Source organism: Sander lucioperca, chromosome 4 (assembly GCF_008315115.2).
Source record: "Sander lucioperca isolate FBNREF2018 chromosome 4, SLUC_FBN_1.2, whole genome shotgun sequence".
Taxonomy (NCBI): domain Eukaryota; kingdom Metazoa; phylum Chordata; class Actinopteri; order Perciformes; family Percidae; genus Sander; species Sander lucioperca.
In genome coordinates, this window is record NC_050176.1 from 44,933,136 (window position 1) to 44,954,280 (window position 21,145).

Below are 21,145 nucleotides of genomic sequence, written 5' to 3' on the forward strand. Positions count from 1 at the left end.
AGCTCCCTATGTCTGCTGGCTAGTAGCTAAGTTAACCTAACGTTAACGTTATATTAGCTAAGTTTTAAACTGCAGCATTGTTAGGCTAGCGTGAATAGTCTAGCTACGCCACAGAATAAAGCAACATTGCTAGACTTTGTACGTATATTGTAAGTATTAACGTTACATTACTTTTTGTTAATGTTAGCCACAACTTGAAGGTAACGTCAGAAAATGGGGGACCAAAATGAGGTGAGAACCTTATTCTCAATGTTCAAACTGTAGTTTTTCATTTGTTTTAATCGTTAGTTTGTGGCGTTGTTTGTTTCTAATGAGATGTTCTAATTTCTCCCTAATCCTCCAGGACAATTTACACAAGATGGCCAACAATATAGTGGCCATGTTAAGGACCACCTTGGGCGGTAAGTTAACATAACCTGGCTACGTGTGGTCAAGGCATCAGTGAACTTAGATGTTTAGTCGGGCAACATATTTGCATTGTGTAGCATATTAGCTATTCTTGTAAATCAGCACATCTATTCATTAGTATATATATATATATATATATATATATATATATATATATATATATATATATATATATATATACACACACACTAATGGTGTAAAGTAATAACTCTGAAACAGCTGCTATGTTTTCTACAGAACTAAACCCTGCTAATTACATGGGAATTGTCATATATATATATATATATATATATATATATATATATATACATACACAGTGTACGTGCAGTTTAATGTCCCAAGTCCCCCATGTGAAAAAAACGACCACATTCTCCAGAAAATATTGTGAAAATGTATTTCTGACACTGAACTGCACATATACCGATATGCATAACAGTGATGTGAAGTCAGTGAATTAATTAAGTAAAATATATTGTAACTGAAGTTCAGGGACAGCCAAGGTCAGGTAGTGAGGAGCAGAGACCACAGGGACCACCAGGGACGGCCAGTGTACATGCAGGTTCAGGTTCTTCTGTGCAGCAGAACATGTCCAGGTTTGGATATTTATTAATTCATTTTGGCTGACAATATTTTTACAATGTGTGTTATGTTGTGTCCCCACCCCACACACACACACACACCCCACACACACACACCCCACACACACACACACACACCCCACACACCCCACACACACACCCCACACACCCCACACACACACCCCACACACACACCCCCCCCACACACACACACACACAGTGTGCGCTCTCGTTTAGAAGAAATCTCCTGGCTAATCCTGCCTTGTAACTGACCAAAGTTGGAGAAACAGCCTTTCTTTTACTGTCTATGGAGCTAGCTGACATGATCTACAATCTGAGCTACTGCGCATGTGGAATCAAAGATAGTACAGAAGAAAAGATGCCTCATTCTCTAGCTAAAACTGAAACCTGAACACAAGGTGAAAAGAGGAGCTGCAGCAGTGAGAGCTGTGCAGTACAACAAAAATGTTTTTTTTTGGAAAATTAAACCATGTAAACCTATTCTAGTACAACCTTAAATACAATTATGAACCTGAAAATGAGCATAATATGGGATCTTTAAGTATTAACCTGTGCCAAACAAATATTCACGGCATAGCAAGTACAGTTCCCTTGCAGGTGTAACTGGGTCATTGTCTTGAATGAGTGACTGAACACCTTCCCTTTGTTCCTCACTCAAAGGACACTCAATTTCAGGAACCACAATCGCCCCTTCCATCTCACCATCGTGGTCTGTGGCAATGTCCCAGTCAATGTCTGGCTCCTCAATGTCCTAGCACAGAACAATATCCAAAGATTAATGAATTACACAATCATTTAGGTTCAACTTTATGCAGTTTGCGTCGGTAGGTTAAATTGTCACCGGGATGCAAAGCAAAAGTTCAGTAGGGTGGTATTAGGAGAACATACCTCAATATTTTCAGGCTGTTCAATATCGGTGTTCATCAAACCCAACTGCCATAACTGCTCGGGAGTCCTGTTATTTTCTGTCCGGATTGGATGGTGGTTCCAACCTTCCACAAAATGTTCAAGGTCCATCTCCAATTTTGGGAGGAATACCATGTGGACGCAGAAAAGGTCTTCTGTCAAGTGTAAAGAGGTATGGGTAAGAGTTCAGCAAAGAATAGACTAACCTAATGCGTACTGATTTATTGCTATTTAATATGACTTTTAGTCATATTAAAATCATGCTAAATTTATATTGAAAGGTTAATTTCCCCCATTCTCAATAGCCTTCAGTTATAGTGATTTGAGTTCTAACCTGTGGAGGAAACGTCAAGTAGCTGATCCCACTCCAGACTCCGAAGCGTGTTGTAATACTTTGAGGTGACACAGGTCCTGACATCCCGCCACAGACGTTCAATCCTTATAATGCAGAATAGTTTTAATCTGAATCAATTTTCAAAGTAATGTCACCCAACACAGGGTATGTATTGGTTTCTTTTTCTTTAACACAAATGCGATGACAGTTTGAGTAATGACAAAATAGCCTTCAAATGCCTGTGAAAACATGACGAACCTTTGATTATGAACACTTTTCCCTGACATGAAGCTTCCCCTGTCAGTTCCCCGAACGCTGAACATGAATCTGGCAATGTCAACATTCTCAACGCCTTGATCACCTCTGACTCTAATGCACAAACAAAACACAATGTAATGTAAAGTGACTATCATAATACATTGTGTAGCAATGTGTAAAAACATATTGCAAAATGTTTACCTTGAGGGAATGCCATGCCGCTCAGTAGCCTTCTTGAAGGCAGAAAATGCAGTGGATGCCAGGTTGTTGGTGGCGGCACTCAGGCACATCACCTGTATTATGAAATTACAACAAACAGTCCTTTTAAATAAACAAGTGTCACTAGCTAGTTCACATTATGGTGTGCTGTGCATGACAAGTTATGGAAAGGGGCTCCTCAAGTTTCAAGTCTAGTCTGATGCATTACCAGAATTGAAATTGAACCAATGTAAATGCAATCAAACCAAATAATAACTAACCTTCCTGGAGTACCCGTCCACTGCACCAAACAGTACAATGTTGTACCTTTGGAGCAAACATGAGTTCAATTAACACAATGTAATTACAGTAAAACTAAAATGTACAGCCTATTGATGTTTATCACTATAGACCTCTGAAGTTCTTTGAGATCCGGTATCTTGTGATTTTTCCTATGGGAAAACAACATGGGGAATTTGAATTACCGCAGCTGTTAAACTCTCGCCGGGACGACGAAGTCTAAAATGCAGACGTTTTGCTCAACACACTTTTGTCCTCTGCCTTTGAGTGGGTACTGTGATCTTCGGTACATTAAGATGGCAAACTTAGATTTTTGCTACCCCAGAAGGAACTTGCAATGCAACTTGCCATAGGTAGTTAGCTTCAATTAACACTCAGATATCCTTATATGGGCAAATATGGCAGCTTTGGTTCCTTTTTGTAGGCGAACTTCAGAGGTCTATTTATAATCACTAACCTGATTAATTTGTGGTTTGTGTCCACATGCCACAGAGAAAGGGGTCCTCTGACAGAATAGGTCCTGCGTATGATGCAGCCTAACCCAGCAAGTCTTGAGAGGATGCCCACAGAGTCCACACGGTGTAATGATGCAGCCACTCTCCTCCACTGGACATTGATCCCAATAGATCGTAGCCTCCCCTTGACCATGCGGTAGCCTGCAGTTGGCATTTCATCTTTGATCTGTTGCACAACATTGTCCAAGTCATCATCATCTATAACACTGTATCTCCTAGCTGAAAGTTCAAATTCCTTCAACCTCCTAAATAAGGTTCTCCTCGACACACCCAGCATCTTTGAGATGCAGGGCACAGGCAGGTCCAATTCCAGGAGCTCCTCAATGCTGTCCCTGTCGACATCAAGCATGGGACGCCCCATCGCTCCAGGTACTGTGTTTGGTGTAATATGTACATCGGCCAACTCCAGGCGCTCCTTTACTGCTTTAAAAAACTCATCCAGGGCCTGCAGTATCTCTGCAGGTACATTGAAATGGCGTGACAATGCATTGCAGAGATATAGCTCTTGCCTACATGTAAACTCAAAATAATCAAGGTCTATGGGCTGTCTGGCGAGTCCCATTTCAAATTTGGAAAGCAGCCTCAACAAGACCTGCCTTCTGAGAGTGTCCTGTTGAGACAGAAAAAAAAATAAATTAGAAAAACTCACGTTTAAATCAACTTAATATGGGGCATATGCTAACATTTTCAGTGAATTATTTTCATAGGTTTTCAAATAAAGTATGTATGGTATAAGTATGTACAAAGGTTCGAGTCAGAGGACTCAATGTATAATGCCCACAATACGCTGAAAGTAACTTATATAAAAAAAACCTTACCGCACAACTGTCCTGAGGCTGCTGCCCAAAGTCATTAACGTTACCGTCATCCATTGCTGCTGTAATTCTGTCTGGAATAGGATATATATATATATATATATATATATATATATATATATATATATATATATATATATATATATATATATATATATAACTACAAGCTGTACGCCTAACGTTTGCAGTGTTTACGTTATTCCATTCACATTAACGTTAGCAGCCAGACATAGAGAGCTAACTTAACGTTAGCATAACTAACACATTAGTTGTAAGGCCGACCGCCAGCTGACTAACATTACTTATTAAAAGTGACGTTAGTTAATTAACTACGCTAAAACTGTTTCATAGAGTACAATAGGCATAGACGTTTACGTTAGCCTAATAATGATGCAGCTAAAAACTTTATAACGTAACGTTACCTGGAAGACATAGGGAGGTCTGACGTTACCTTCAAGTTGTGGCTAACATTAACAAAAAGTAATGTAACGTTAATACTTACAATATACGTACAAAGTCTAGCAATGTTGCTTTATTCTGTGGCGTAGCTAGACTATTCACGCTAGCCTAACAATGCTGCAGTTTAAAACTTAGCTAATATAACGTTAACGTTAGGTTAACTTAGCTACTAGCCAGCAGACATAGGGAGCTAGCTAGCTAACGTTACCGGCAATTAACGTTAACGTTACTTAAACACTGATGTTAACGTTTGACTGCCTGCTAACGTTAGCTAACTAAAGTTAATATTACGTTAAGCTAAAAAATAAGTAACGTTGCCGTCACCTACATTAATGTATTTTAGAAATATAGCTATACTTTGATACGAATTAAGATGCAGTTTACTTTATAACATAACGATGGTAACGTTAATGGTAGCTAGCTAGCTAGCTAGCTAGCGCATGCAAAAAACATAACGTCGTTGTCACCTGCACTAACATATCTCCTAAATATAGCTACACTTTGATACGAATTGTGTTTTTTCCGCAGATATGACCAGCTTTAGCTTTAGCCAACAGCGACTTACCTCATAAACCGTCTTGTCTTGGTCAAGGTCTCTTCTTCCCTGGCTTTCTATGGTCAAGAGTCAAGACCAAGACCAAGGCCCATCCCTTCCTGGGCTTCCGTGTGGGAAATGACCAATCACAAGAGGGTCAGCGTTTGTTCCCTCCCACAACCTGTCAAAATTGGAGGTCGACTAACGCGAGCGAGCAAAACACCATTCCGAGCGAGCAGAACAAAAGCACAGGAGCAGAACTCACTTTCGAGAGCGCGTATGCCCCCCAGTGGTTGTTATGTGCACTCGCAGCTGTTTGTTCCTCTCTCGCTGCTGTTTTTTCCTCTCTTGCTGCTGTTTTTTCCTCTCTCGCTGCTGTTTTTTCCTCTCTCGCTGCTGTGTCTGCGCGTGTGAATTAATATTATTTGCTCGTGAAGATGTTTCACTGAGCTCTCGAGATTTGGCACTAATATAACGCCATACCTGGAGGATTTATCGTTAACATTAACAAACTGAGATCGATCAGAGAAATAGGACTTAAACCAGCTTAGAGCGATTCCTTTAATGGCAACTAAATGTTCCAATCTCTGTAACAGGATGGTATGGTCTATAGTGTTGAATGCAGCACTAAGATCTAATAAGACAAGTACTGAGACAAGTCCTTTGTCTGAAGCAGTTAGAAGGTCATTCGTAATTTTCACCAGTGCCGTCTCTGCTATGATGCATTCTAAATCCTGACTGAAGGTCCTCAAATAGACTATTGCTGTGTAGAAAATCACATAACCGATTAGTGACTACCTTCTCAAGGATCTTGGAGAGAAAGGGAAGGTTAGATATAGGTCTATAGTTGGCTAAAACCTCAGGATCGAGGGTGGGTTTTTTCAGAAAAGGTTTTATCACAGCTACTTTAAATGACTGCGGAACATAACCTGTTAAGAAAGACATATTGATCATATCTAGTAATGAAGTGTTAACCACAGGTAGCACTTCTTTAAGTAGCCTCGTTGGGATGGGGTCTAAGAGACAGGTGGATGGCTTAGCTGAAGAGACCTTTAACATTAGTTGTTGAAGGTCTATAGGATAAAAGCAGTCTAAGTATATGTCAGGTCTTGTCGTTCTTTCTAGCAGTCCTGCGTTTAAAGGTAAACCGTTAGAAGTTGAGGGCAAAAGGTGATGAATTTTATCTCTAATTGTTATAATTTTATCATTGAAGAAGCTCATGAAGTCGTCACTACTCAGAGCTATAGGAATAGATGGCTCAATAGAGCTGCGACTCTCTGTCAGCCTGGCTACAGTGCTGAAAAGAAACCTTGGGTTGTTCTTATTTTCTTCTATTAATGATGAGTAATAGTCTGATCTGGCATTTCTGAGGGCCTTCCTATAGGTTTTCAGACTGTCTTGCCAATCTAAACGAGATTCTTCCAGTTTGGTGGAACGCCATTTACTTTCAAGTTTTTGCGAGGTTTGTTTTAATTTGCGAGTTTGGGAGTTATACCAAGGTGCTAGTTTCCTTTGCTTCATCATCTTCTTTTTGAGGGGAGCAACAGAGTCTAAAGTCGTCCATAGGCAGGCCGTAGCACCGTCTACAAAATTATCAATTTGGGAGGGACTAAAATTAACATAAAGGTCCTCTGTTATATTAAAGCACAACATTGAGTTAAATGCTGTTGGAATAGCTTCCTTAAACTTAGCTATAGCACTGTCAGATAGGTATCTAGTGTAGAAGCTTTTATCTAATTTCGTATAGTCGGGTAGTAAGAATTCGAAAGTTATTAAAAAATGGTCTGATAATAAAGGATTCTGCGGAAATACTATTAAAGCTTCAATTTCGATGTCATATGCCAGCACAAGGTTGAGGGTGTGGTTAAAACAGTGAGTGGCCTCATGCACACTCTGACTAAAACCAATTGAATCTAGTAGTGAGTTGAAAGCAATACTAAGGCTATTGCTGTCAATGTCCACATGAATATTAAAATCACCTACAATAAGTAATTTGTCTGATTTAAGGACTACATATGATAAAAACTCAGAGAATTCAGATAAACATTCAGAATATGGACCTGGAGCTCAGTAAACAACAACAAATATAATTGGCTGTAATGTTTTCCATGTTGGATGTTGAAGATTAACAACAAGGCTTTCAAACGAGTTATAATTTAGTTTAGTTTTAGGATTAATTAACATGCTTGAATCATATATGGCTGCAACTCCCCCTCCTCGGCCTGAGCCTCTAGGAATTTGAGTATTATTATGACTGGGAGGCGTGGCTTCATTTAGACTAACATATTCTTCATGGCACAGCCATGTTTCGGTAAGACAGAATAGATCAATTTGATTATCTGATATCAAATCGTTTACTAGTACTGCTTTAGAAGACAGAGATCTGATATTTAATAGTACATCTAATTTTCCTATTCTGTTCTATCATTGCAGTGGTAGTTTTAATTCCAATTAGGTTGTTAAGTATAGCCCCTCTTTTGTTTACCTTTGATTTAATTGATCTGAGTCGGGGGACAGACACCGTGGTTATGGGATTATGAGTAATAATAAAATCATTGATTAAAAATGATTTTCCTGCCAAAGACCTGATGTTCAGTAGGGCTATTGTTAGTGTATTAAAATAATTATCTGTCTCATTTTTTGAGACAGGTTGTGGCTGACGGGGAATGAATGCTAAATTGATTATGTTTGCAGTTAATGCTTCTTATTACTTAGGGGATTCACCACTTTGTATGGTCTATTGTTGATTATAACTGGAATGATAGAGCTGGTCAGTGGGCTAGCAGAGTTATTTGTAGAGGAAGAAGAGCTTATGTGAGAGTGTGTAATGGTAGTAGTAGTACTACATGTTACCCTGTAGAAAACATTTTCAGATCCATCCACATGTAAAGTGCCATTTGAATCAATACCTGGAGGGGAATGAATCTGTGATATTTTCTACAGAATGTCAATGCCTTAGTGTGGTCGTTATGTTGTCAGAGAGCAGCCTGGCTCCATGTCGGTTTGGGTGGAGACCATCATGCTTCAGCAGGCTGGGCCTCTCCCAGAACAAGTCAAAGTTGTTGACACAGGGAATGCTTAGAGAAGCGCAGTGGCGTTTCAGCCAGGTGTGGAGCCAGAACAGTCTGGACCATCTCTCAGCACCCTTTCTGTAGGTAGGGAGAGGCCCAGAGATGACGATCTGTTTTTCTGTGCCCATCAGGGTGGTGATGAGAGTTTTGTAGTTTTCCTGCAATGCTACTGACCATCTCTCTCTGATGTCGTTTGTGCCCACATGCACGATGATGTTGTCGACCTTAGCGTGGCAGGCGAGGATGCTTGGGAGTTTGTGCTGGATGTCACGGACCTTGGCACCAGGGAAGCAGAAGACTTTGGAGGGACCACTAGGTGAAGGGGGAATGTAGAGGTCCCTGACCATGGAACTGCCGATGACCAGGGTGGAAGTTGTTGAGTTCAGCAGAGGAGGGGAGCGAGGGGGCGCCGACTGTGTGGATGGACCAGGATGAGCGGCATGGGGACGTGGCCGAGAAGGGTTTCCACAGAGAACTCCTCATCATCCATCAAAATGGTGTAGCGATTTTCCAGTCATAGAGGTTGGGCTGGGCCTGAGTGTCGTCCTGACCACCTGCCGTGATGCTTGCTTCTACGCCAAGGCTCAGGCTGGTGTGGAGTGGAGCTGGTCAGCCGAGCAGGCTTGGTTCTCGGCAGAGACTGGGGAGAGGCAACAGGGACAGAGATTGTATTCATAATAAATTGAATTTATATAGCACTTTTCACAAACTCAAAGTCACTTTACAGGGCAGGTATATAATAAAAACAATGCACAACAAAACAAAACAAAACAACATTCAGGCACAGATGAGAAGGGAGGGGGCGTGGAGCTATGGATAGGCAGAGGTGAAGAGATGGGTTTTGAGGCGGGACTGGAAGATGGTGAGGGACTCAGAGGTGCAGGTCTCTTGGGGGAGGGAGTTCCAGAGCCTGGGAGCTGCCCTGGAGAAGGCTCTGTACCCAAAACTGCGGAGGTTGGACTTGTGGATGCAGAGACCGGCTGAGGTGGATCTGAGGGACCGTGAGGGTTGGTACGGGGAGAGGAGGTCAGTGAGGTATGAAGGGGCCAGATGGTGGAGGGCTTTGTAGGTGAGGACCAGGATTTTGTAGGTGATCCGGTGGGAGATAGGAAGCCAGTGGAGTTGTTTTAGGACTGGAGTGATGTGGTGCCAGGATTTGGAGCGGGTGATGAGGTGGGCGGCTGCGTTCTGGACTAGTTGGAGTCGGTTGATGTTGGTAGAGCTGATGCCAAGGAGAAGTGAGTTGCAGTAGTCCAGTCGGGAGGAGATGAAGGCGTGAATGAGTCTTTCAGCAGCGTGGGGTGTAAGAGAGGGTCTGATTTTGGCGATGTTGCGGAGGTGAAAGAAGGAGGTTTTAATGACATGACGGATGTGGGGCTCAAGGGAGAGGGTGGAATCAAAGATCACGCCAAGGCCTGGGGAGATGGGGAGACAATGGTGCCATCGATGGTGAGAGTGGGGTTACTGATTTTGCTGAGTGTGGATTTGGAGCCTATGAGGAGGAATTCTGTTTTATTGCTGTTAAGTTTGAGGAAGTTGTGTTGCATCCAGGTTTTAATAGCTGACAGACAGGAGTTGATGTGGGAGAGGGGAGGATTGTGGGGGGATTTGGTGCTGAGGTAGATCTGGGTGTCATCGGCGTAACAGTGGAAGTCCAGGTTGTGGCGGAGTATCTGACCAAAGGGGAGGATGTAGATGATGAAGAGGAGGGGGCAGAGTACGGAGCCTTGGGGAACACCTTGAGTGACTGTGGCTGTGACAGATGTGTGGTTATGGCGAGAGATGAAGTGGGATCTGTTGGAAAGGTAGGAGCGGAGCCAGCTGAGTGTAGTACCTTCGATACCGAGGTCTTTGAGTCTGATGAGCAGGATGTTATGGCTCACGGTATCGAAGGCTGCACTCAGGTTGAGGAGGATAAGGATGTTGAGGGAACCGGTGTCAGCAGAGGTGAGGAGGTCGTTGAGGACTTTGAGGAGAGCGGTTTCTGTGCTGTGGAGGGGGCGAAAACCAGATTGGAAAGGTTCAAATTGGTTATTGGCATGAAGATGGGTTTGTAGTTGTGAGGCGATTATACGTTCCAGGGTTTTAGACAAAAAGGGAAGTTTGGATATTGGGCGGTAGTTGTTGAGGGAGGAGGGATCCAGACCAGGTTTTTTAAGGATTGGGGTGACAGCGGCAGTTTTGAAGGCAGAGGGGACAGTTCCAAGGGACAGTGAGGAGTTGAAGAGGTTAGTGAGGTAGGGGCATAGGACGGGGAGGCAGGACTTCAGGAGTGGAGTAGGGAGGGAGTCAAGGGAGCAGGTAGTGGGTTTGGAAGAGCTGATGAGTTTGGAGATTTCATTCATTTCAACATTATGCATTTACATGTCAGTATTTGGTTCATGAGAACAGCCTGCAGTATTTGAATGCAGGTATGTCTTAAAGTGAAAGAAAGTGTGAGAAAAAGCTAATTAAATTCATTAAATTAGTTTTAATTCAACAGTTTAAATCATCATTAAAATGATAAGTGGCTACAGACACATTACATCAGTTAGATTTTTTTTTAAATAGTCAAGATAAAATGTGTTAAATATATCCTACTTCAAAAGGACTAAAAGTGATATAGAAACAGCTGCTGAGGCTGATTTGCAGCATCAACTAGAGACCCCCCACACAGTACAGTAGGTGCATGGACAAACACACACACACGCGCACACACACACACACACACACACACACACACACACACACACGTACACACACACACACACACACACACACACAGCTTGTTTTAGTTCTCTGTTCTCTCAGTGACCAGGAAAAAAACCCTGTTCTGTACCACCTTTGTCTTTGATAACAGCTGCCACATGTTGTGACAGTGGCTCAGTAAGAGACCTGTAGCCTCCAGCTGTTAAAGTTGACCATGCAGACATCAGTGCTTCAGATGGCCACGGTAGACTCCATTCAGTGCGATTCTATAGATGGTTTATGTCCCTCAGGGGCAATTTGTATAGAGGCTTTATGGCAATGAAATAATGATAGACCTTTTCAGTGCATAATTATAATTGATTAATTAATTGATACACTGAAACAAGTTATTAAGTGATTACTTTTTCTTTCTTTTTTTTAAACAATGTTTTTATTGCAATTACAATTTCCAACACCCATTTTCTTCCAGATGCGAGCTATAGTCCTTTTTGCCTGTAGTATAGCAAAATCAATACATTTATATTCTTGGGGTTTCAGATTTAGATTTGTTGGCAGGAAAATCATCTTAGGGTCAAGTGGAATGTTCACAGACAAGATGAACATAGTTTCCCTCCAGAATGTTTTACAGTAATTTTGTCACATTCCCAGACACAGTGCATAAATGTTCCTTTAGCCTAATTGCATTTAAAACAAAAGTCCGATATGTTATTGTTGTATTTGTTTAATTTAAAGAGAAGTTGTGTATGTCTGCATCAGCCAATTATATTGGAGTAGCTTTAAATTAGAGTTTCAAAGGTCATTAGAATCCCTTCTTTGAAGAGGTCGCCTACTTTACTTCTACTTCTTTAATTCCTTTCTTTGCCATTAAGTGATTACTTGAATTTGCATATGAATTGTGCAATAAGAAAACAATTACTGTCATTACATTTGCCAATTAATAATTAATAATTCCCCTTCATTATTCTGTCTTTAAATTATAAATAAAATAAAGAATTTTAGATGGATTTTAAAAAGGATTTTACATTTTTAATTTTAAATTCCTTTTACATGTATTAACAGTGTTGGGATGTAACTAGTTACATGAAACGGCATTACATAATTTAGTTACAAAATGAAGGTAACTGTTATACGTAATCCGTTACTTTACTAGGACAATGTGCAATTAAATTACAGTTACCTATGAAAATTTTCATGATTACATTGGGGGTTACATCTGAATATTTTCTGTAAAAAAAAGCTATAGGCTATATATTGAATAAAGTTATTTTTTGTTTCTTTGCATGTTTTTATGTGCACAATGTCTTCTTTTGCTATTTCCAGCCACAGCCGTTTAGTAAAGTTTGATAGGTTTCTAATGTGTATTGAAGACGTATTTTAGCACCATATTCAGCTTGGTGCATATACAGCTTCCACTTTTTTTTTATTTTCCACAGACTTTTGCTGCACATTTTTCATCAAGCATTTACTTACTGGAGGATACATTAATACAAAAAAATGGTAATTGCTAATGCTGATTTTGGGTGAGGTGTAATATTTGTAACTCTGTGTCTTCTCTATGGTTATTTTCTCATTAATGTGCTAAATATTACTGCTGCCCATGTCTTACAGTTGGTTTCACCTCCTTCCCTGACAATGGTGTGACTTGTTTACAGGTGGAGCTCTCAAGAGAAACTAATAATACCCACAACTGAAATATCACTGCTGCCTACACCAAACACCCTGGCACAGGGAGAGTGGGATGGAGAAAGCCAGACAGAGGGAGAGAGAGAGAGAGAGAGAGAGAGAGAGAGAATAGCATTTGTGGTGTTACTGTAACTTTGCCACAGGAGAGAGAGTAAGTAGAAAAGTGTTAAAATGCACAAAGAATGAAGTGAATTTTAGTTGCTTCGTTGGCTTAAATAAACACCTGGTATGTGACAGCAAGCTGTGAGGGGAGAGATCCTAACAAACACATGAGCTAAACACATTTTATAAGATAATACTGATTTTCTCGATTTGCTGATCGATCACAAAGGAAATTCATAAGGTACCACAATTTGTTGTTAACACGTATACATTTATTATGTAAATACATACAGTACACACTTACAAAATGAAGAGATTCACAGGAACAGAAATGCTTAGTTTTGCAACTTTTTTCAGCTTTATTTTTTCTCTCTCTCTCTTTCTCTCTCACTCTCACTCTTTCTCACACACACACACACACACACACACACACACACACACACACACACACATGCAAGCACATACACGATCACAAAAAATGACCCTTACTGTTCCCACGACATCTACTCTAGTTGGTCGAGTAGGAAAGCCACAATGATCCAAAATAGAACATATGAGGAATTCACAAAAACATGAGGGAGTTGGCCCAAAGCAGAAATATGAGTTTAGTTAAACTGCGCCATTTCTTTCATTTTATTACAGCAACAGATGATTACTACTAGGAATAAAGTAGTGATTTGCTATGGATGACTCAATCATTCTCAATAAATACCTCAGTGGTGAGTCATTTAAAGCATAGGAGTGGTCTTTCTCTATATTTTTCTTATTGTAAACAAATCCAATGAAAAGAAAATCTCTCAATACTTGCCGAATTCCCTACCCTGTCTGCACTCAGCTCCAAGCTCCCTCATTCCTGCTGACAACCCTGTCTCCTAGCGATTGCAAATCTATATTTCCAAATCAAGACTGTGATGTTTAATAAAAGTGCTTTTGTTGCCTAAACTTAATCATAAAATGTTTAATATGGCTGTAGTGACTACAGAAGATATGTTCACAAGATCGAATATTTTGAGCAGAAAACAAATGAAGTACTTTGAATATCAACATTTTGTGACCTGCCAGATATGTTACTTAACATTATTTCCTCATTGTGTTACTAGAAAGCTAGCCTATATCGACGACGTTTCACTTCCGGGGTTGTTCAGGTGCTGCCGGAAATTCCGCCAGATGTCCCTCATTTTGGCCAGATGTCCGTCACTTTCTCCTTTCTTTGTGTTGGCATTTTAAACTCTGGTGGATTTATGAGGACTATGGTCAACTGCTCCTCAGATCTCTGCAGGGTGAATCCAGACAGCTAGCTAGACTATCCAATGTCCAATCTGAGTTTTCTCTCGCACGACTAAAACAACCTTTGAACGTGCACGTTTCACCAAAACAAGTTCCTTCCTGAGGCTATTTTGCAGAGGCACCATGGCTCCGTTCAGCGCTTAGCGCCTCCCAAGACGATTGTGATTCCATCCATCCATCTTCTTCCGCTTATCCGGTAACGGGTCGCGGGGGTAGCAGCTCCAGCAGGGGACCCCAAACTCCCCTTTCCCGAGCCACATTAACCAGCTCCGACTGGGGGATCCCGAGGCGTTCCCAGGCCAGGTTGGAGATATAATCCCTCCACCTAGTCCTGGGTCTTCTCCGAGGCCTCCTCCCAGCTGGACGTGCCTGGAAAACCTCCCTAGGGAGGCGCCCAGGGGGCATCCTTACCAGATGCCCGAACCACCTCAACTGGCTCCTTTCGACGCGAAGGAGCAGCGGCTCTACTCCGAGCTCCTCATGGATGACTGAGCTTCTCACCCTATCTCTAAGGGAGACGCCAGCCACCCTCCTGAGGAAACCCATTTCGGCCGCTTGTACCCTGGATCTCGTTCTTTCGGTCATGACCCAGCCTTCATGACCATAGGTGAGGGTAGGAACGAAAACTGACCGGTAGATTGAGAGCTTTGCCTTCTGGCTCAGCTCTCTTTTCGTCACAACGGTGCGATAAATTGAGTGTAATACCGCACCCGCTGCGCCGATTCTCCGACCAATCTCCCGCTCCATTGTTCCCTCACTCGCGAACAAGACTCCAAGGTACTTGAACTCCTTCACTTGGGGTAAAGACTCATTCCCTACCTGGAGAAGGCACTCCATCGGTTTCCTGCTGAGAACCATGGCCTCAGATTTAGAGGTGCTGATCCTCATCCCAGCCGCTTCACACTCGGCTGCGAACCGATCCAGTGAGTGCTGAAGGTCACAGGCCGAGGATGCCATCAGGACTACATCATCTGCAAAAAGCAGCGATGAGATCCCCAGCTCACCAAACTGCAACCCCTCTCCACCCCGACTACGCCTCGATATCCTGTCCATAAATACTACAAACAGGATTGGTGACAAAGCGCAGCCCTGGCGGAGGCCAACTCTCACCTGAAACGAGTCCGACTTACTGCCGAGAACCCGGACACAGCTCTCGCTTTGGTCGTACAGAAATTGGATGGCCCTGAGAAGGGACCCCCTCACCCCGTACTCCCGCAGCACCTCCCACAGTGTCTCCTGGGGGACCCGGTCATACGCCTTCTCCAGATCCACAAAGCACATGTAGACCGGTTGGGCATACTTCCAGGCTCCCTCCAGGATCCTTGCGAGAGTAAAGATCTGGTCCGTTGTTCCACGACCAGGACGGAATCCGCATTGTTCCTCTTCAACCTGAGGTTCGACTATCGACCGAACCCTCCTTTCCAGCACCTTGGAGTAGACTTTACCGGGGAGGCTGAGAAGTGTGATACCCCTGTAATTGGCACACACCCTCTGGTCCCCCTTTTTGAAAAGGGGAACCACCACCCCGGTCTGCCACTCCTTAGGCACCGTCCCCGACTTCCACGCAATGTTGAAGAGGCGTGTCAACCAAGACAACCCCTCCACACCCAGAGCTTTAAGCATTTCTGGACGGATCTCATCAATCCCTGGGGCTTTGCCACTGTGGAGTTGTTTAACTACCTCAGCAACTTCCACCAGGGAAATTGACGACAATCCCCCATCATCCTCCAGCTCTGCCTCTACCATAGAGGGCGTATTAGTCGGATTTAGGAGTTCCTCAAAGTGCTCCTTCCACCGCCCTATTACCTCCTCAGTTGAGGTCAGCAGCGTCCCATCCTTACTGTACACAGCTTGGATGGTTCCCCGCTTCCCCCTCCTGAGGTGGCGAACGGTTTTCCAGAAGCACCTTGGTGCCGACCGAAAGTCCTTCTCCATGTCTTCTCCGAACTTTTCCCACACCCGCTGCTTTGCCTCTTTCACGGCAGAGGCTGCAGCCCTTCGGGCCCTTCGGTACCTTGCAACTGCCTCCGGAGTCCCCTGGGATAACATATCCCAGAAAGACTCCTTCTTCAGTCGGACGGCTTCCCTGACCACCGGTGTCCACCACGGTGTTCGTGGGTTGCCGCCCCTTGAGGCACCTAAGACCCTAAGACCACAGCTCCCCGCCGCAGCTTCAGCAATGGAAACTTTGAACATTGTCCACTTGGGTTCAATGCCCCCAGCCTCCACAGGGATGCACGAAAAGCTCCGCCGGAGGTGTGAGTTGAAAGTCTGTCGGACAGGGGCCTCCTCCAGACGTTCCCAGTTCACCCGCACTACCCGTTTGGGTTTACCAGTCTGTCCAGAGTCTTCCCCCACCCTCTGACCCAACTCACCACCAGATGGTGATCAGTTGACAGCTCTGCCCCTCTCTTCACCCGAGTGTCCAAAACATACGGCCTCAGATCAGATGAAACGATTATAAAATCGATCATTGACCTTTGGCCTAGGGTGCTCTGGTACCAAGTACACTTATGAGCATCCCTATGTTCGAACATGGTGTTCGTTATAGACAATCCATGACTAGCACAGAAGTCCAACAACAAACAACCACTCTGGTTTAGATCAGGGAGGCCGTTCCTCCCAATCACGCCTCTCCATGTGTCTCCATCATTGCCCACGTGCGCGTTGAAGTCCCCCAGCAGAACTATGGAGTCCCCTACTGGAGCCCCATACAGGACTCCATTCAGGGTCTCCAAGAAGGCCGAATACTCCGAGCTCTTGTTTGGTGCATACGCACAAACAACAGTCAGAGTTTTCCCCCCCACAACCCGCAGGCGTAGGGAGGCGACTCTCTCGTCCACCGGGGTAAACTCCAACGTAGCGGCGCTCAGCCGGGGACTTGTGAGTATCCCCACACCCGCCCGGCGCCTCACACCCTGGGCAACTCCGGAGAAGAAAAGAGTCCAACCCCTATCCAGGAGTATGGTTCCAGAACCGAGACTGTGCGTAGAGGTAAGCCCCACCAGATCCAACTGGTAGCGCTCCACCTCCCGCACAAGTTCCGGTTCCTTCCCCCACAGAGAGGTGACGTTCCACGTCCCCAGAGCCAGCGTCTGCTGCCCGGGTCTGGTCCGTCGAGGCCCCTGACCTTCACTGCCACCCATGTGGCAGCGCACCCGACCCCAGCGGTTCCTCCCACAGGTGGTGGGCCCATGGGTTGGAGAGAGAGGTGCCACGTAGCTTTTTCGGGCTGTGCCCGGCCGGGCTCCGTGGCAAACCCGGCCACCAGGCGCTCGCTGACAGGCCCTCCATCTGGGCCTGGCTCCAGACGGGGGTCAGGGTCACATCATCTCTACCTCGTTTTTTCATGGGGTTTTTGTGATTGGTTTAAAGAAATAATAATAAACCAGAGGACGTTTTACTCCCATCCCGGAATGCTGTGTGGACTAGCCAGACCCTCCCCTGCAGCGCTGTGGAGGAAGGTCTGGCAAAACTAATGACATTCTCATCTGCCACACCTTTACTTGTGAACTGTTAATTAGCAAATGTTAGCATGCTAACATGCTAAGACGAACTAATATGGTGAACAATGCAAACATTACGCTAAACTACTCCAAACATCATTGTTATTGTGAGCAACTAGCATGGCTGTAGACTCTTACTTTTGTCACTTTTATTACAATAGATCAAATGACCATGTCTATTGCTAAGTGTGGTAGTATTGACAAACACAGATAATTATCACTCAACTAGATTTTACCTCAGAATCTATGGAGCTTTTAGCTGTCTTTTAGCTGTGGCTATTTGTTTAGCTTTTCCAGACCACAAACAACCCCACCGCACACTGAGCACTGAATGACATACAGGGAAAGTTAGTGACTATTTACTAGCTGGTGAACATAGTGGAGCATTTAGAAAGCTAAAGAGACGGATCATTTTCTTAGTCGTTGGTGGAAACAGCCAAAAGGAGCGTGAATATTAGACTTACATTCATCAGGTGGACTGAAACATGACTCCAAATGAATGCAAATATTGCTAACGTGCCATAACAACTTTATGAGCTGATAATGTTAGATGTTGTGTTTACAGCTTGTTCCGCTGCCCCCAACTGGCCAAGAAAATCACTTAATGCAGCTTTAAGAGGACAGCAAGCATGACTCTTTATCTTGTGATCAAAAAGCATTATAACAAAGGGACCGATAACACAGGGGGCTATAGACAATACAAACATACAGAGGCCTATGACAAGCATGAAGCATCCAGAAACAAATGATAATGGAGATCACTATCCTTGACAACACTATTTGTTTTTCAGTTCTACTGATATATAAAGCTCAAAATATCAGGCCTCAGTTGCAGTCAGAGCATTATTAAGTCTTCTTGTCATACATTACAAATTTAACACATCCAGGAGAGTATGTAATCAAGGCCTTTTATTAACTGTTACTTGACCAAACGTATGGTGATGTGCAACTGATATAAATAATGATAAAATGGGGCCCATGGTTGGCTCGTCTGGTAGAGCGAGCGCCCATATGTAGAGGTTTGCTCCTCGACACAGTGGCCGTAGGTTTGACTCCGATCTGCGGCATTTGCTGCGGGCCATTCCCCTTCTCTCTCCCCTTTCAAGTCTAGGCTGTTCTGTCCAAATAAAGGACTACAAAAACAAAATAATCTTTAAAAAAAAATAAAATATATATGATAATATATTATACTGATTCTTAGGTTTGGATTCGTAAAAAGGGGCTGGCAGTGTGCTGGAATTCTATTATCTATTAGTGTTTATTCCAAATGAGAATATGGTCTGGGATATCAATTTTGTTGATGTACCTTCTTGAATATAATTTAAACAAGCAGAATATTTTTTTTTCTCCAAAGGGATGACCTTCAAAGTATGTATAATGTCCACCCTAAACAACCTGTTAAGCTATCCTGTTTGCCTCATTAGTGGAGATGATAAGAGGGGATATATGTGAAGTATTAGATTGTACTTCGTGTGCGCACACACACACACACACACACGATTGCAAATCTATATTTCTAAATCACGACCGTGATGTTTACCTAACCTTAATAAAAGTGCTTTTGTTTGTTTGTTGCCTTAACTTACACATAAAATGCTGTACACACTGTAGTCATGACACAAGATATATTGTATCACAAGATCTGTCAGATTTCAGCAGGAGGACCCAAATGCAAGACTCTTCCAGGCAGAAGTTCAGACAAACACGCTTTATTATGACTCTACAACTTACAAACTTATAACTACAAAGCTACAAAGCTACAAACCTACAAACGAACAGAGGACTCAGACAGGACAAACAGAGAAACGAACCGACAAAGAACAGAGGAAGAGAGGGGTGTAGAAATACACAGACCAATTAACAGGAAGACAGAGGACTGGACGAGACCAACAAGACAATAATTGGGAATAGGTGAGAGCAGAAACGGAGGGAAAACACACAAGACAGGAAGTGCAGACTATAAAAGGAGATGGGCGGAGACAAAGACACATGACAGACAGGTAACCACCATAGACTGTACAGTCCATGGTAACCAAAGAGCACATGGAGAAACAGCAACAAGCACAAAACACAACACAATATACAAAATGGCCACCAGGGTGGCGCAAAGGCAGTCAGTCACGGCAGGATCCTGACAAGATCATATATTTTTAGCAGAAAACAAATGAAGTATGTTGATTATCAACATTTTGCAACTTGCCACATATGTTAATTAACAACATTTCCTCATTATGTTTCTATCAATCAATCAATCAATTTTATTCGTCACATGAAATCATACGAGGTAACATTTCAGTGAAATGTTATCCCATCAGCTCCTTTAACTGGTGCATGATTTATCATAAGCAAAATGTGGCCGCCAGATCAGCACGCAGAAAAAAAGTCACCTGGTTGAATGGAATAGAAAGCATAATTCAGCTTAAAGTATTTCTTTCTTTCTAAAGTTTCCTTCTAAACGTATTTTATGTTTCAAGTTTATTCACTTCATTTCTAGGAAACAAGGTTGCTACTGAAGCAGTCAATCTTTAAAACCAGGTAACATATATTTTCATTTCAAACTGTATTTGTTTGTTTGGGACTACCGTCAGCAGGTCGGTGCATGTAGGATTGACTCTAAATAAACTACGGTGCCCATGTGTATTGTAATGATGGAACATGTCACCCAGTGCAACGGTGTGGCTTACTTATGTGTTTTTAATAGTGTTGGATGGCCCAGTGTGTGTTTATTCATCACTCATTTTATTATTTGCATCTGTGCTTTTCCTACTGTGACATGTCAACATGTCTTCTGTGAAAAAGCCCTAATGACATCCATGGCACAGAGGATTAATATACAGCATATCAGGTTTTGGCTACACAGGCAATACTTAGTTGCTTAGTAGTAGGATCAAATCCTTTTCATGGGATTAGTTGACAATAAAAACAAACCTTATCCTTTAACCATTTTGTACCTGAAAGGATTACAATGGAGAGGGAAGTTGTTTTGCTTTTAACATACACATATAAACTGTTAGCGCCTTATCTGTTTCTTTAATAATGTAATCCCTCACTGTGAAGTAATTTTATCATTTGGTAAACTTAAAAGTTGTGGTTTCTCAATAAGTAGTGTACATGGCAGTTGCACTGTGCTGGAAGTTTTGTTGCTCTGATAATGACAGTATTTTGCAGAAATCAAAAACCATCATTATGGGTTCTGCCCATGAGTAAGACAACCCATTGTGTTATGATTGTCATAGAAACTGTTTTATAAACAGCACCACTCTGAGTCCCCCGCAGAGTTAGACTCTAAAAGCTGTAAATGTGCACCTTTTTATCAGGATGCACTAATGGTATATATAAGCATTTGGATGCATTTGAACTTTTTCCATGTTTTTGCAAATTAAAGCTTAGAAACAACTCACGTAGTTTGATCTGTTGTGCAACTGAAATTGTTCTATTGTATTGGCTAAATACAGTGACAATCGTATTTTAGAGTGGTGGT

The 21,145-nt window shown here is 42.8% G+C and overlaps 1 protein-coding gene and 1 long non-coding RNA gene across 2 annotated transcripts; both read right to left on the reverse strand.

Annotated features, from left to right (window-relative positions):
* Window positions 1-1,484: 1,484 nt before the first annotated feature.
* Window positions 1,485-3,904, reverse strand: LOC116040587. Its single transcript, XM_031286073.2, has 7 exons — window positions 3,461-3,904; window positions 2,985-3,030; window positions 2,707-2,798; window positions 2,506-2,616; window positions 2,248-2,351; window positions 1,896-2,068; window positions 1,485-1,758 (listed from the first exon to the last, which is right to left on the reverse strand). The coding sequence occupies exons 1-7, from the start codon at window positions 3,877-3,879 to the stop codon at window positions 1,552-1,554; spliced, it is 1,152 nt and encodes a 383-aa protein (XP_031141933.1). The 5' UTR covers window positions 3,880-3,904; the 3' UTR covers window positions 1,485-1,551.
* Window positions 3,905-3,932: 28 nt separating this feature from the next.
* Window positions 3,933-5,686, reverse strand: LOC116040590. Its single transcript, XR_004102716.2, has 3 exons — window positions 5,358-5,686; window positions 4,337-4,407; window positions 3,933-4,128 (listed from the first exon to the last, which is right to left on the reverse strand). It is a non-coding gene; the product is annotated as an uncharacterized LOC116040590 (long non-coding RNA).
* Window positions 5,687-21,145: the final 15,459 nt, after the last annotated feature.

What these genes read in the sequence shown, in the direction of transcription:
- LOC116040587 (XM_031286073.2), bottom strand. Translation starts at nt 3,879, where the DNA reads ATGGGGCGTCCCATGCTTGATGTCGACAGGGACAGCATTGAGGAGCTC. An exon ending in TGGACGGGTACTCCAGGAAG is followed by an intron (nt 2,799 to 2,984) that starts GTTAGTTATTAT and finishes TTCATAATACAG; the next exon opens with GTGATGTGCCTGAGTGCCGC. An exon ending in CGGCATGGCATTCCCTCAAG is followed by an intron (nt 2,617 to 2,706) that starts GTAAACATTTTG and finishes TTTGTGCATTAG; the next exon opens with AGTCAGAGGTGATCAAGGCG.